The sequence below is a fragment of the Amphibalanus amphitrite genome, unplaced genomic scaffold (genome assembly GCF_019059575.1).
Source record: "Amphibalanus amphitrite isolate SeventyFive unplaced genomic scaffold, NRLGWU_Aamphi_draft 000135F_arrow, whole genome shotgun sequence".
Classification (NCBI taxonomy): Eukaryota; Metazoa; Arthropoda; class Thecostraca; order Balanomorpha; family Balanidae; genus Amphibalanus; species Amphibalanus amphitrite.
Window position 1 is genome coordinate 562882 of NW_024881630.1, and position 14475 is coordinate 577356.

At 50.4% G+C, this 14475-nt stretch overlaps 1 protein-coding gene across 7 annotated transcripts; it reads right to left on the reverse strand.

Moving 5' to 3' along the window:
- Positions 1 to 661: 661 nt before the first annotated feature.
- On the reverse strand, positions 662 to 14255 carry LOC122382230 (UPF0687 protein C20orf27 homolog). Of its 7 annotated transcripts, none has more exons than XM_043367295.1 (3): positions 13976 to 14255; positions 9822 to 10228; positions 662 to 1413 (listed from the first exon to the last, which is right to left on the reverse strand). In XM_043367295.1, exons 2-3 carry the CDS (start codon positions 10225 to 10227, stop codon positions 1310 to 1312), a joined length of 510 nt encoding a protein of 169 aa, XP_043223230.1. In that variant the 5' UTR covers position 10228; positions 13976 to 14255; the 3' UTR covers positions 662 to 1309. The 7 variants fall into 7 exon arrangements, with proteins under 7 accessions (XP_043223230.1, XP_043223234.1, XP_043223235.1 ...); XM_043367299.1 differs by having other exon boundaries at positions 14110 to 14243; XM_043367300.1 differs by having other exon boundaries at positions 14138 to 14209.
- Positions 14256 to 14475: the final 220 nt, after the last annotated feature.

The following is a 14475-nucleotide window of genomic DNA, read 5'->3' on the forward strand; positions in this document are numbered from 1 at the left end:
TGGCAGCCCCGAACTTTGCCGTCTGGTGAGCCGTGAGGTTCGAGATTTTGTCGGCAAGCGAGCCGGGCAGTCCCAGACTTCGTCGGTGGGCGAGTCGGGCAGCCCACGGCTCGCCGGCGAGCGTTCCCAGAACCCCGCTGACGGGTTTGTCGGCAGGCCGGGATACCCCTACCGCCACCGTCGCCTCTGTAGAGTAATTACATACATTCCTCAGAGCTACCCCACGCGGCCAAATGAAGGCTTGGCACCGTGCTCCGCTGCATTGGATAATTATTCGGGCCGGTTCGCCGCCTGCCGCAGCAAATCAGTGAGCTGGCGGCAAAAACCGGCTCGCCAGACCGCCCGTCATGTTGGCACGGATACAACGCGGGGCAGGGGCGGGCGTCACAAGCATTAGTGGAATCACCACCGCCCGGGGCACCCCTCCCCACTCCGCCCCCCAGACGGACACGAGGCACGACTGCCTGGCAGCCGCTCGACACTTGCTCAATATGCTTATCAAAACAGGCCAGACGTCAGAGGCGCTGGCAGCCGGCGACCGGCCTCCTGGCGGGCCAATCGGCCTTTGCCACGTCTACGAGCGCTCCCAGGACGACCGGCGGACTCGGATCGTAACCCCACCCCCGCCCCCGAGGTCCGGCTCTGCCCAGTAAACTCGTGCACCGTCTCCAACTCAGTTTATTAGGCAGTCGCTGGCGTGCGGCCGGGAAGAGCGACGTCACTTCACGGCGGGGATGGGACGCTCTGGCGCGGCCCGACACGAGGCCCCGGCCCAGCCGGCTGTCAGACCGGCCCACTGTCCGGCACGGCAGGCCGAGGGCGTGCCAGGAGGCGCGGCCACGGCACGGCCCTACGTCAGCCGAGTGGCGGCGACCCGGAGAAGGGGAACACTGGTCCCAGCTCACCCACCGCTACACGCTCCGCCCGCACACGGTCAACAGATAATATGAGCGCGGCAGAACAGTGCGTGCATTTGTACTGGAATGGCTTAACAACTAGCGACTCAATGCACGGCGAGCACGCACACGGCAGACGGCACGCTGGTCACACTGTACAACATCGGTCAGTCACACTCGCGTCCGCACACGGCCCGGCCGTCGATCCAGGTCCAAGCTCTGTCAGCAGTCCCGCGCGCCGCGCGGCACCGGCGCACCGTTCTGTCCGTCCGCCTGGCGCCGGCGGCGCGCCGACCGGTTCGCCCCTGCACGGCGGGCGTGCACCGCAGCAGCGGCCCCAGCGGTGGCGTGCACCGCAGCAGCGGCCCTGAGAGCGAGCGACGAGCAGCGGCACTGCTCACTGCCGGCGCCGCTCAGTCAAACCCGCGCCAGTCGGACGACTCGGACGCGTCGTCATCCTTTATTACGCCTTCTAGATGGACACCGTCTCGTAAAAACGGCGTGCCCGTATTTTTGCCTGCAGAAGAAGAAAACCAAGTGTCAGTATTGCAATCAATGGACAGAACTAAAGCGCTATGACAAGCAATCAGAGTACCCTCACAAATTCCTCGCCGACGTGAGATTCCATTCCGCCGACGCGGCCGACGCTATAAATAAGTTACAATGCTCCCCAATTTTCGACTAAGAATAGACGCGTCACATATCTTGGGCCGCAGCCGGACGGAATGTGGCATATCCGGAGCCGTCATTTCTCTGACAATGCACGGCTTACAGCTGAGTGTCTTTGCTATCTTCAGGCCGGTCGGGCGCCCCGAGTGCCCTCCGAGCGGCCTACGGTGCAGACTAATCCCAGAACCGGAATGGTGTCCGAGTCAATTCAAGTTCACAATCGACCGTGCCGATAAGATGCATCCGGCCGATATCGAGCGTGCCAGCCCCGTACACAAGGAAAAACTGGACTAGATTCACAGTGACGGTTCATATCAAGGAGCTTTTCAGGTTATCGTTTAGAGATGCATTATTTATCGAGATTAACTCGTTCAACTATAAAAACGAGCCCAATGACAGCGACTAAAAAGCATCCATTTCAAATTGCAATATTGACTTATCAATCGGCACATTTATATGTTTTTATTCGGCATGTTTTAGTGCAATATTGATGGTTCTCTGGTCACCGAGCAGTACCTTAGCTCGGTGGTCTGCACGCCGTAGGCCTATCTTGGAGATTTCTTCTCACAAATGGAGGGCAACCGAGCTGATGACCATTTCTAGGAGACTTTTGATTAAGTTTCAACAGCAAAAGTTTCTAAAAGCATAATGCTGAACTTCCCGGAACACATTCTTTTTTCCTATGAGCCGTAAACTTTTGTCTTTATTGGGTACAATTGACTCGGGTAGGTATGGCTCTTACATTTTCGGGTAATACTAGGTCGTTCTTGTATTGCCATGTAAAAAGTGGGAAAAGATAATATTAAATTAAGCACATTTTCAATGGGAACCGTTACAAATGTATCTGACATGGATGTGATTTCTAATCAAAATATAGGTAGTTACCAATTGAATCCAAGTAAGAAGCCACGCTGCCAGGTGGCAGGGGCAATGTAAGTACCATCGCATGGCTGACATCGGTTTATGTATGTAAAATCTCCCACCTACAGACAGCAGAGCTGCCTGAATCACACATGCATGAACAGAGATATCCGCGGTTTGCACATCCTGCTGAAGGTGAACAACGGCCGACGCCCGCAATCTAAGTCATGTATCTAACAAAAACGTCTCGAACAAAGAACGATAATTCCTCGCACTAATCACCGCTGCTCTGACTCACTAGAAAAACCAGCAATAAAGTAGCTCCGCTAAAATCAGGTAGCGTGGAAGCGGATTAAGTCCCATACCAGGAATGCGCGGTCTTGCTATGACCTGACAACTTGACAGACGTTCACATATACATTTTCCGACAAAGAGATACCTGTACTGAAGGAAAACCCAATCTAAGTTCATTTTTATCGAACCGATGTTCTTTAATTTCGGCCATATTCCCAAATCGAAACAACGGATACGCGATATTTAAAGTTGTACGATATAGGTATAAGAATCAGTCGTTCTACCCATGTGGCGCTATTGGCGCAACATAATTTGACATCATTGCCGATACCTACCAGGTTCAAGAACACAGCAGTGTTTACAAAGTGTAACATTAGCGAGACTGCCAAGACGGTTCTCAACCTTGCATAACAATCACCATCTGGACCTGTACGCCTACGCAGTGCCCGCAGAGGCACCATTTCGACACGTTACATTTGACACGCTCGCTGGTTGAGCAAGACGTGTGCCGAACGGACTTTCCATGCCAATAGCAATGACGTAGAACCCTCATGGACTGAGATCAAACAGTGCACACAGACCACCACGAGGGCAGCGTTCCGCAGTCAGCATGCGCACGGCTCATTCCCGTCGAAATGGAGACGAAATACATGGACTCATGGAAACGGATGACCTGCGGGACAGCCCCCGGGCAAAATGGCATCCAGCCCATCCTGAAAAATGGCCCACGGAACCGAACAATCTTGATAAGCTGGCATAGAGGGATTTGGAATGTTTATTGGCTTAGACAAGGTCGAATGTGACAGATGTCCTACGGAAAGGGCCATCAAGCATATAATGTTCGAACACCTTTCTAATATCGCATAGAATTTTGCCTTATTTCCTTCAGGCTTCAGCGCAGCTTTCGTGCGAAGATGTTTCATCATCCCTGATGGCAAATATCAGTGTGAAGTGATATTGTTGGGAAGCTGCAACATCCAGATTTGTAATGGGACTTGTAATGTGCACTGGCCCCCGGAAAAATGAATGTTTTTATTTCAGAAAATGACATATTGATATATCCACATTTCACATAAGCTTCATCAATCATCATTTTTCCAAATCAAACATATTTCTATCAATTTCAAAACCTAATGTTTCATAATGATTCTTCGACTTTTGAAAGAGGTTTAACCTATTTGAAAACAAGTTTAAACCGATGATAGGATGAGATAGGATGGATGAGATTATTCGAAGGGATCACTTAAGAAGAGATTCGTATAAAATCTGGCATTGTCAAAACCTATTTAGAGCCCAATTTTAGGGACAAATGAAGCACACTGTGCAAGCCTTATGGTACGAAGGTCTGATTTTAAGCCCAACCAGATATTGACCGGGCCCGCGCTGATTACGGTTTTTACCGGTGTTTGCACTGCCGCCGCGATAAGACACAATGACAACAGATCGGTGTGCTCGACATCACGATATCTCAGCCCGGATCCCCGCGGATGTTAAAATGTCTCCTATTTTTTCGGGTTTCAGAAATGAGCAAAAACATATCTGCCGCCACTGCCGCCTGTTTACCGAATGACGGCCTATCCTATCGCGATGCAGGAGGGCCGCCGTCTGCTATGGTGCGATACTGTATAACTCAGCCGGGCGGCATCTGTTCAATCACACAGCCTATAGAGCTGCCATCAAGCTGACGGCCGTTCCGCCCGCCGGCGGCTCCCAGACCAGTTCCGCGGAGCGACCAATGAGGCGCGTCAGTGGCTGGCGATGTCTCACATCCGTGTCGGGACAGAGCGACAGCCCCCGCCCCGCCCCGGGGGGGGGGGGGGGCACTGATCGGCCACCTCCGCCCCCGCCCCCGGCGCAGGCTGGGCTGCATCATAACAGACCCCACAGAGCGGCGAGACAGCAGGCACACCCGGCGGCGGTCTGGAGTCGAACAGTGGCCGCCCTCAGCGGCGTGGCCCGCACACGGCAGACAGCCGGCACGCGATGAAGGAATTCCAAACAGCCCAACGCGGGGGGGGGGGGTGCATGGTGACACGGTGCAGCGGTCTCTGGCCTCTCCCCGCCCACTGGAACCATCTGGTCCCCGTGGTCCCCAGACGCGCGGCGCACGCGGCCGATCGGCACCCATGATTGATGGCCGGGGCAGTGCCGGGGCTTTATGGCAGCGACCATACAACTCCGGACAGCCGCACCTGCTGGTCCCCATATGGACGCATCAGGGAGAGACGAGCACGGCTTATATGCGGTGTTACCGGGCCATCAGTCTGGCAGAGCTCCAGCTGCCTTGCATTTCTGACAGCCGTTATATCTCTGGGTGATTCAGAGGTCTCCAAAGGTGAATACTAAGTATGAAAATGTCACCACTGTTGTTGGAAGTGAAGAATTATACGAGAGAACAACCTTTTTCAACAATCCCACTTCACATGAGACAAAATAAGCTGACTTTTGTATGCAGACAGGCAAGAAAGATGGAACGGCAAAGTTCCATTAGGCCCGAGGCAAGATAGCGAAAATAAAACGAAAAATATCCGTAAAATATAACTCATCTATGGCAAAATAGTTGATCAACAAAGGCGAACATCAACACGATATCACGCCTGGTCTGACACTACAGCTCCAACCGGTGGCCAATAATACCACTTCAGTGGCTCGACGTTATATTTTTAGCTTGAGTGGTCTATATGACCGCTGAATAATGTACTTCAGTGTTCTATATGACCGCTCAGACCGACTCAGAGCCGCTGCCGCTGTTGCTTCATGACGTCACGCCAACCGTGGCGAATAGCGCACTTCTGCCACAGAACGGGTCGTAAGGATCAGTGAAATGGCCCCAGTCCTCTCCATTCTCACTACGTATGTTTGTGACGCTCTTACGACCAGACCACATGGGCTGCCGGGACGCTACTCCGGTTGCAAATGTTTAGGTCTTGTCGCGCCCGACGCCGGTCTCCAAGCCAGGCACGGCACGGCTATGATGTGGCTGGAGTTCAGGCAGGCCTAGCTTATGCGGGATCAGTGGGGGCAAAGTAATTACGTAAGTAATGACGCGAGTGAGGATGAGCTTCGCTGCACGATATCCTGCTCGACTCCAGGCCAGGCGCGGTATTTTCCGAGCTAAGCACAGCACACTTTCAAGCGCAAGCCCACAGCTGGGCTGCAGAACTCTGGAAATTTTGCACCTCTTGCTTTGTCTCTTATCGATGGCTCACAACAAGACCTTTGTGGTTGCCCACAAAATTCCGAGACGATAAGATAAGACTGTGCAACCATGCGAGCAGCACCTTTCACCTGTCCGTGTTTGTTCTCTCGTCACCGGAGCATTCTACACCTCCGCTATCGCTTCACACAACAGCCAGGTGCGGCGTTAGCCGAGCGTCACGGGTGAGTCCTCAGACGGTACGCCTCCGCCCACTACACTGCATATCAGCGGCTCCTCAAAACAGAGGAGCAGGGAGAGCCGGTATTCCCGGCAAGGGCGGGCTCCGACCCGCTGCAACACACCGCACCGCTCGCAAATGACGGCTGTGAGACAGGGTGATAAGACGACCTGTCTGTCCCACCATCGGACGGGGACGGGCCCGTCTGGACAGTCCGCGATCAGCGGACAGGTGCTACGACGGCCGGCCGGCGGTCACGTCCGCACTTTATGACCCGGGAGACAGACACGGGTCAGATGAGGATGGGAAGTCACCTGATCACCTGCGGTGCAAGGTGACCGCACAGCGCCAGCAGCAGTCGGCTAGGTGTAGCACGGAACCCCGCATACCGGCAGTATACACATGAGTTTAAACACATGGTTTACAAGTAAGAGTAACTATATAAAAGCGATGCGGGGCAGAAATTGTGCATCACTATAGTCCACTATAAGGCGCCCTGCAAGCCTTACTAAGGTGAGAGACTTCCAAAGCCCAAGTCTCGGTTACCGGATGTTGTCAAATTCCAGGAGTGGTCTCACCCTTTTAACTATTCGCCAAGACAATGATCATTTTACACCACAAGATGAACGGTTTATATTGCAATACACAAACATTAAAACACGTCCGCTGTTGGCGCTGTTGCCACCAGCTATTTGCCTCGCCAAGTCAGACCGGCGGCCAAGTGACAGCAATGAAACGTGGAGTGACGTTATCCTTCTGACGATCAGCAACGCCGTCAGTTTTTTCCCTCGTCAACCTCAGGATCTCAACCGTTCAACAATAGCTTTAATAACAATCGCATAGTCATCAACCTGCCTCGAGAATCTGATGGCTAAAAAACAAAACGGTTTGCGTAATGATTATATTTCTAAGCACATAATTCAACTATCAAAATGACATGATCCGTATATCGAAGTAAATAGAAAAGCTTAGTTGCATGACTTGCATGCTAAAACGCCAGCAGATTATCAACAAATATAATTAAAATAGCCAACCCAAGCTATTACAAATGCCTCCAGCATTTTAAACCACAAATAATTTTGTGGCCAAGTCCCGGGAAGTGTCAAACTTTGCAGCTGAAATAAATATTTCCCGTTACTGGGAACAGGACATATCTGGAACAGCTCGTAGGAGACAATCATTTTGCAATTTCTTCCTCGAAATCATACAGTTAAAAATCAACGACTGACAACAATCCAACATCGCATCCACGAAAAGAGCTACATCCTGTGAGTCTGAGGAGTGCTACAAACACATGCAGCCACGAGCAAACGCGGCGCGGAGCCAACTGACAAGGCCCTCCAGCCTGCGCGAGCAGCTGCTCCGCGACACCTGGCATTCAGGGCAAACATACTGCCCCCTCGGGATAGTCTTGTGCTTCCCTCAGCCATTCGTCACGGCACAAGACAGGCGGATGATAATACAGTTCCCCGGTGGGGACGGCAAACTAACACAGCGGGCGTTTCGTGAGGCATATCACCTCACCTCCAGACACCTCATCTCTCCCGCAACACAGCTGTGAATTCGCCGCCAGATTATGTCGAATCTCCCTTTAGCTGCCAATAAATCGGCACCATGTATCTAAACAGCGGGTGATTCTGACCGGCTGATGCCCCTACTAAACAGATCCTGTTTGGCTGAGGGCCAGACGGCCGGGCCACAAACACCCTCTCTCTAAACGGCCGCATCTAGCAGTGTGGCAGGGGTCAATGGCTCGGCTGCCACCCGGACAGTTAGATACCAACTCGATCAATACATACGGATGAGCGGAGAAATAAACGACCGTCGCGCTATCGCCGGCCGTGGCGACAGTGACCGAGACCGGCCATCGTGGTCACGGTCGACGTGCTCAGAGCAAACATCACGGGCTGACGGGAGCCATCACAATGGCGGAAAAATCGACACCACGGTCGGCCGATGTGCCATACAACTCACTGCTGAAAGTTTGACGTTTTAACTGCACGCGAAGTGAGCCAATCCACCGGATGACAGCTGACTCAGCGCCCGGGGACAATGAGCCGGAAAACACCGACGTTTTAACAGCGCTACAATCCAACCGGACACGACATTCTCTGACAGGCAACTTCAGGAGGAATGAACAGCAACCGGTAGGACGGACAGCATGGCCCCGAACTCCAACGCGAGACAGAACTGGACCCGACATTCCCCAGCGCTCAGCTGCCGGCTGGGCAACTCCGGCGACGCAAGTGAGAGATTTTCCTGTCTGGCCGAGGAAATGCCTGTCGGGCGGCTGCTCGGTCGGATCGTTGGCCGTCACTGCTCGCTGTAAAGGCCAGCCAGACACACGGCGGTGCATGGACCGAGCACAGCGGTAACGGCGTGTCAGCCCGCACGACGGGTGGGTCAGGGACACTTCAGCCTGACCACACCGCTCGCTAGGTCATTAGCGTAATGGGCTGGTGATGTCAACAGGTGACAGCAGTTGCACTCTACTGCGGACCATCAATCATGTTGACTCGACTAAGAAAATACATGACGTGCTGATTGAAACCAGGCAAAACATGGTCTGCCTGCCACTACGTATGCCGGGGCGGGGGCCATTGGACACAGCAACAGGTGGCCGTCCGGCCGGCGTTAGCCACACCATATTTGCCGGGAGATGATTGCGCCGGGCGCGCTCAGCAGGCGGCGGGGACGCCCGTTGAATGCCGATCAGCGTCTGGGAGCGGGGTGAGCGCTGTCGCTGTGTGGGAAGACGTGCCAGCGCCGGGCCACTGACTGGCAGGCCGGGTGGCCCACTCCAATCGGCCCGATCGGCAGCGGACGGCCAGTGTCGGACAGATGTGTCCGTAATACCCCGTGGAGACTGGGAGCGGGGGTGACGGCCGCAGCTCTCGGTACGGCACAAGCCGAACAGAGTGCGGACCAGACTCTGTTCGCTGCAGAATACCGGCGGGTACTAACGCCACCGCACTTTGGTTTCATTGCAACCGGGTCTGGTGCATGCAACATTACTCAAACAAAGGTGTGATTACGGCAACAAAGCGGTACCTAATCACATCATGGACGCTAAGCTCTATTTAGCGGGGGCTCTGCCACTGTGAATCCTTCCATTCAAAAGGTTCAGACCAAATTTATAAAAAGCGGTTTAAAATGACTGATATCATCCGATTAATTAAAAGCAGCGCATGACGCCAGCTTAGAACGCATAACAAACGCGCCCATTTTTCACAAAGAGCGCCGTTCCGGTTGGCAGCATCCCGCGATAAACCAATGCAGCTTTAGGGCACACCAAGGCCGCTTTAGTCTCAATTGCATTGCATTTCTTCTCTACTGCATATGGATTGGGAATAACAATGCCACCAGGGCAACCCCAGGGAGCCCCGGGTCAATCGAACGAGATAATTGCATCCAAACACATGGGGGAAATAAGGCACTTAAAATAGATAACAAATGCACCAATTTCCCCAAACCGATGTCCTGCAACAATCCACCCAGCCTTCAATAAAACACCACCATAGTTGACGACAGATACTGAAACATTGTGCATCGGGTGTACTATCATCTATTTATGAAAAGTCCACGATGAAAAGAAGAGATGTTCGATACCTAAGCACAAACACTAAGCAACACTGACCAAATATTTTAAGGCATGCAAATGGACAATGACCACTCCCCTCCCACAGTTGGCGACAGCTCTCCGTCGTCACCGCGAGCTACTCACCGAGAACTCGGGCGTTAAGCTCCAGTGTGACCGAGTCGGAGCCATCGGGCGCCGTCAGCACCAGCTTCTCCTTGAGCAGTTTCTCCTTCCTGGCGACCACGTGCAGCGTCAGCTCGGTGCCGCCGTCGGGCAGCTCGTGAGTGGTCTGCACGCGCCAGTGCAGACTGGGTATGTCGGTCGGTGTCCAGCCGTGACAGCGCACCGGCACGCGGCACGTCACCCGGTACTGGTGCAGCGCCTTCAGGAAGCCGGCGTGGATGGCGATCTTGTCCTCCTCCACACACACGTCCACCTTGTGGACGGGCTCCAGCTGGTCGCCGTCCTCGCCCGTCTCGCTGAAGTGGACGTGGTGCTCGGCTCGCTCAGCGGCCGCCGCCGCGTGGTTGGTCGGCTCAGAGACCTCCATCCTGCCGGCAGAGCGCGGCCGGTTACACTGGCGGACCGGCGCCGGCCGCCCGGACCGGCGGTGCTGCCGCCTGCCGGCGACGACCCGCGCACCGTCACGGGACCGCGCGAACGCGGCAGCAGCTTCCCGAATAGCCCTTCCGGTGACACCCATGGCGAGAGGGGTCGGCGGGGAGAGGAGGGGAGCGGCGGAATGGGCACCGCTGGCGAGAGACGACCGGAAGTCCGAAAAGGAGAGGGAGAGGACACAGCCACGAAAGTGGAGGCAATGAGATGAGCAATTTTACTCAACGACCAGTGCGGGGTAGGCCGTAGGGTGCCGAATCACATTCGATATTCGCTTAGGGTTAATGTCCTTCCCCAATATTAAACTTTGAACTCAGCCCCAAAAATACTTCCCCACGGCATGTTGAAAAATAATCCATTTTAGGCGGAAAATGGACATTTGGCCATTACAAACATAAGCTGAAAGAAATATCTACTCTGAAAAAGGTATAACATTACCGATCACCCCTTATAATGTCGGAGCATAAAGGAGGAAAAACGCGCAGCGTATCGGACTGAAAACAACACTCAGTCTCAACTAGAGATGTCAATCGGAACCAAATGTTTGGTACACCGATACCAAACCGATACCAATTTGGTATTTGGTATTTCAAGGCGAGTGCATTTGGTATTTTGTCGGTATTATGAATCCTCACTTATGTAAAAGAGGCTGAAAATTTGGTAAAAAGTTGGTATTTTCCTCATATTCCCAAGTCGGTTCGGTTTCGGTATTTCTTCATGGATTTTGTTGGTATTTGGTTTGGTATCGGTATCACGATTTTCCGTAATTGACATCACTAGTCTCAACACAGAATCTGAGTAAGATACAAGTGACACCTAGGACATAGCTCGTGACGCCAGTCCTGCCATCTGGCTGAAAGACCGACTGCGTTTGACGACGCTGTTGTAAGGCAGCTTCATGGATTTTGGAAGGGGAGACTGGATAGGGAAATAGGGTCACGGACAAAAATACGTAACGCGAGTGTTCGTATGGTGAATGCACGGCAAAATAAATGTACGTAGGACAAAAGTATGCATCGCAAATGATGGTACAATATAATCTTTTTTTTTATAAATTTAGTCCGAACCTTTTGATAGGAAGGATTCACAAGGACAGAACCACCGCTAAGCGAAGCTTGTTGCGGTGACCCTGCCCTCTACCCTTCGATCGCGCAATTCCGGTTCTATGGCAGAATTTAGAGTCCAAAGTTTAACGTGCGCACATAGCCGCGCACGGCCGGTCCCCTCACTGACTTCGCCTGGCTACGGCCTGCCACCAACCGCAGCCATACCTGTCAGGAGGCCCATAAATGTCGAGCGCCCGTCGCGCTTCGAACCCGGGGAACGCGTGCTCTCACTATGCGGAGTCCAACGCTCTACCAACTGAGCTACGGGACCGGCTATACCGGTAAAAAGGAAGCATGATCAAAAAAGTAAAGGCTAGGTTAGGTTGGGTTAGGCCAAGGGTTAGGCTAGGTTTGGTTAAGTTAGATAAGGTTAGGATGGGTTAGGTCTAGTTAGATAAAGTCAGGTTAGGTTACTTTTTTAGCGATCTTTTGTCCGTACTACTTGACTGCCTGCAAACTACTGCAATATGAATATTTGCGTATGTTCTTTTAGCCTGCATACTTAAGCAATACCTTCTTCTGTCCAAGTTTATTTAGACTTCAGCAAGGCATTCGATAAAGTTCCACACAAAAGACTCTTGATCACATTAGAGCGTCATGGTTTAGACGGTCCTCTTCTCAAATGGATAGGGGCCTGGCTAGTAGGTCGCAGGCAGCGAGTCATTCTAAATGGCCATCAAGCTGACTGGAAAGCTGTCAAGAGTGGTGTGCCTCAGGGAACTGTTTTAGCACCATTGCTTTTCATTATTTTTGTAGATCTTATAGACTCTGACTTAACAAGTAACATATGGAAATTCGCGGATGATATCAAGATAGCTAAAAATATTACTTCAGATGACGATAGAAGAGCACTACAGGCAGACTTAGATGCTCTTTTAAAATGGAGCAAGGAATGGCAGATGGAATTTAATGCTGATAAATGCAAAGTTCTTCATCTGGGAGTAAAAAGTAACGATACATATTATTTGAATGGAACTAAGTTGGCAACTGTGAGGGAAGAAAAGGACCTGGGTGTTTTGGTGACAAATGATCTGAAGTTCAGTGGCCATTATGTGCAAGCTCGAAAAAAGGCTTTAAAAATGTTGGGGGTTATAAATAAAGATGTATCATATAAAAGTAAAGAAGTAATGAAAAGACTCTATTGTTCATTAGTTCGGCCTCATCTTGAATACTGTGCACAAGCATGCCACTCGTCTCTAAAAAAGGATATAAAACTTTTGGAGCGTGTGCAGAGGAGGGCAACAAAGATGGTTCGTGGGCTGGGTGAAATGAGCTACAGAGAACGCCTGGCTTCCTTAAATATGTTTTCACTTCATTACCGCAGGATAAGAGGGGATTTGATTGAACTTTTTAAAATATACAAAGGGATTGATAAGTTAGATTTTGGGAAGATGTTTACACTCAATACAAATTCCACGAGAGGAAATGGGTGCAAACTAGTAAAGAAATTTTCCAGAACCAAGTTAAGACAGTCCTTTTTTACCAGTAGGGTCATAGAAGCTTGGAACGGTTTACCTCCTAGAGTTATCAATAGTTCCTCCTTAAGTAATTTTAAAAATGAGTTAGACTTGTATCATAAACAGCGTGGGCTAGTGTTCGATGAAATGGTGTAATTGTACCGTGTTTTACATACAGTGTTTGTTCATCTACCTGTAACCTCGTTGGGCCCAAGTGGCCTGCTGTTACATGGAATACATGTTATGTTATGTTTAAATCAGGATGATGTAAGTACTATGCATTCATGTGCACTTAAAAATAAATAGCCAGTATGGGACACACCTACCATTGAAGTGATAGTGTGAGCTATATTAAATCATCATCCACAAGCTGCTGGTTACCTGATAGGAAGCATTGCAATGGACACAATCAGATCAGTGTTCAGTAAATGATTGCAGAGTTAAAGGTAAAATATCATTTTTCACCAATAGACATTTCCTTTGTATTTTTGATAATTGTGATTTTATGGTCAACATTAAATCAAACAATTGAAAATAAACAGCCAAAATTGAAATTTGATCAGTTCTGAATATAGAACAGAACTGGGATAAATGCTTCAGTCAGATAATTTGTGATATAGTTCTTTCATCTAGAAAATGATGCTCTCAATTTTATTTTAAAAAAAAAACATTACTGAAGCTTCCATGTGGACATAATACTATGCCTGTTGCTAGTTTTAATAACTAAGTTATAGGTGTTACAGATCATGCATCCAACACAACTGGAAACTGAAATGCCTTTTCAAGGAAATTGCCATTGTTACCTATCATAGGTGGCAGAATGGGGGGGGGGGGGGCACCAGGGCAAGGCACCATGCCTGATGCCCCCCTTTGACTTTGGCATTTTAATGTTAGCCCTATGGGTGTTGCATGGAAAGAAAGGGACTAAAAGTCGGCAGTGCACCCCCTTCATTGAAGGTGTTCCGCCGCCACTGATTGTTATTTGTTATGCACTTATGTCTTATACCCCCTTATACGGCATCCCTTATATTTATATACACTGTGCTTATACCTATGTTTGCAGCTAAAATGGCGTCTGAATCTGACTCAAGTCTGAAGGAAACAGAAAACTATTGCTTACTTTTAATATCACGACAGAATGACCATAAAACCCCACACCAAATCCTCAGCTTCGATTTCGGCACAGTGATTTGAATTCAAATGGAAAAATCGGACGCCGGTGAAAACACGTGCATAAAGTTGCATTATATTCACATTCAGATTCGCGTGCACATTCGCGGACCCCTCAGATTTGGCTCAAAATTGCACAGCTTATAGATTTTGAGCTCCTGATTGCGGCTCTCTCTATCGTCTGGAGGTTTCGAAAGATGCTCTCCAGAGATGGCGCTAGTAAGTTTGGCTGACATGACGTCATGCTTAAAAGTGATGGGTTTTGTGAGAGCAAATGTAATAATAGTTGAAAATTTTGTACTTTTGCTTAATTGAGAAAAAATAAATATACAATTGTTCAAAACAACGTTTTTCTCATTCATTCTTCATTGTTTCAAGAGGAATATAGACAGTTTAAATCTTTTTTCTTGACCGCAATTCGCACACGCACTAAATTAAAAGCTGGAGTTT

Bases quoted from the DNA above. Each gene is read 5' to 3' on its own strand.
- LOC122382230 (XM_043367293.1), bottom strand. From the start codon at position 13,807: ATGAAGGGGGTGCACTGCCGACTTTTAGTCCCTTTCTTTCCATGCAAC. The intron at 10,229-13,658 runs GTAACAATGGCA...CTCTGCCGGCAG, and splicing joins CATTCTGCCACCTATGATAG to GATGGAGGTCTCTGAGCCGA. The intron at 1,414-9,821 runs GTGAGTAGCTCG...CTTCTTCTGCAG, and splicing joins GCTTAACGCCCGAGTTCTCG to GCAAAAATACGGGCACGCCG.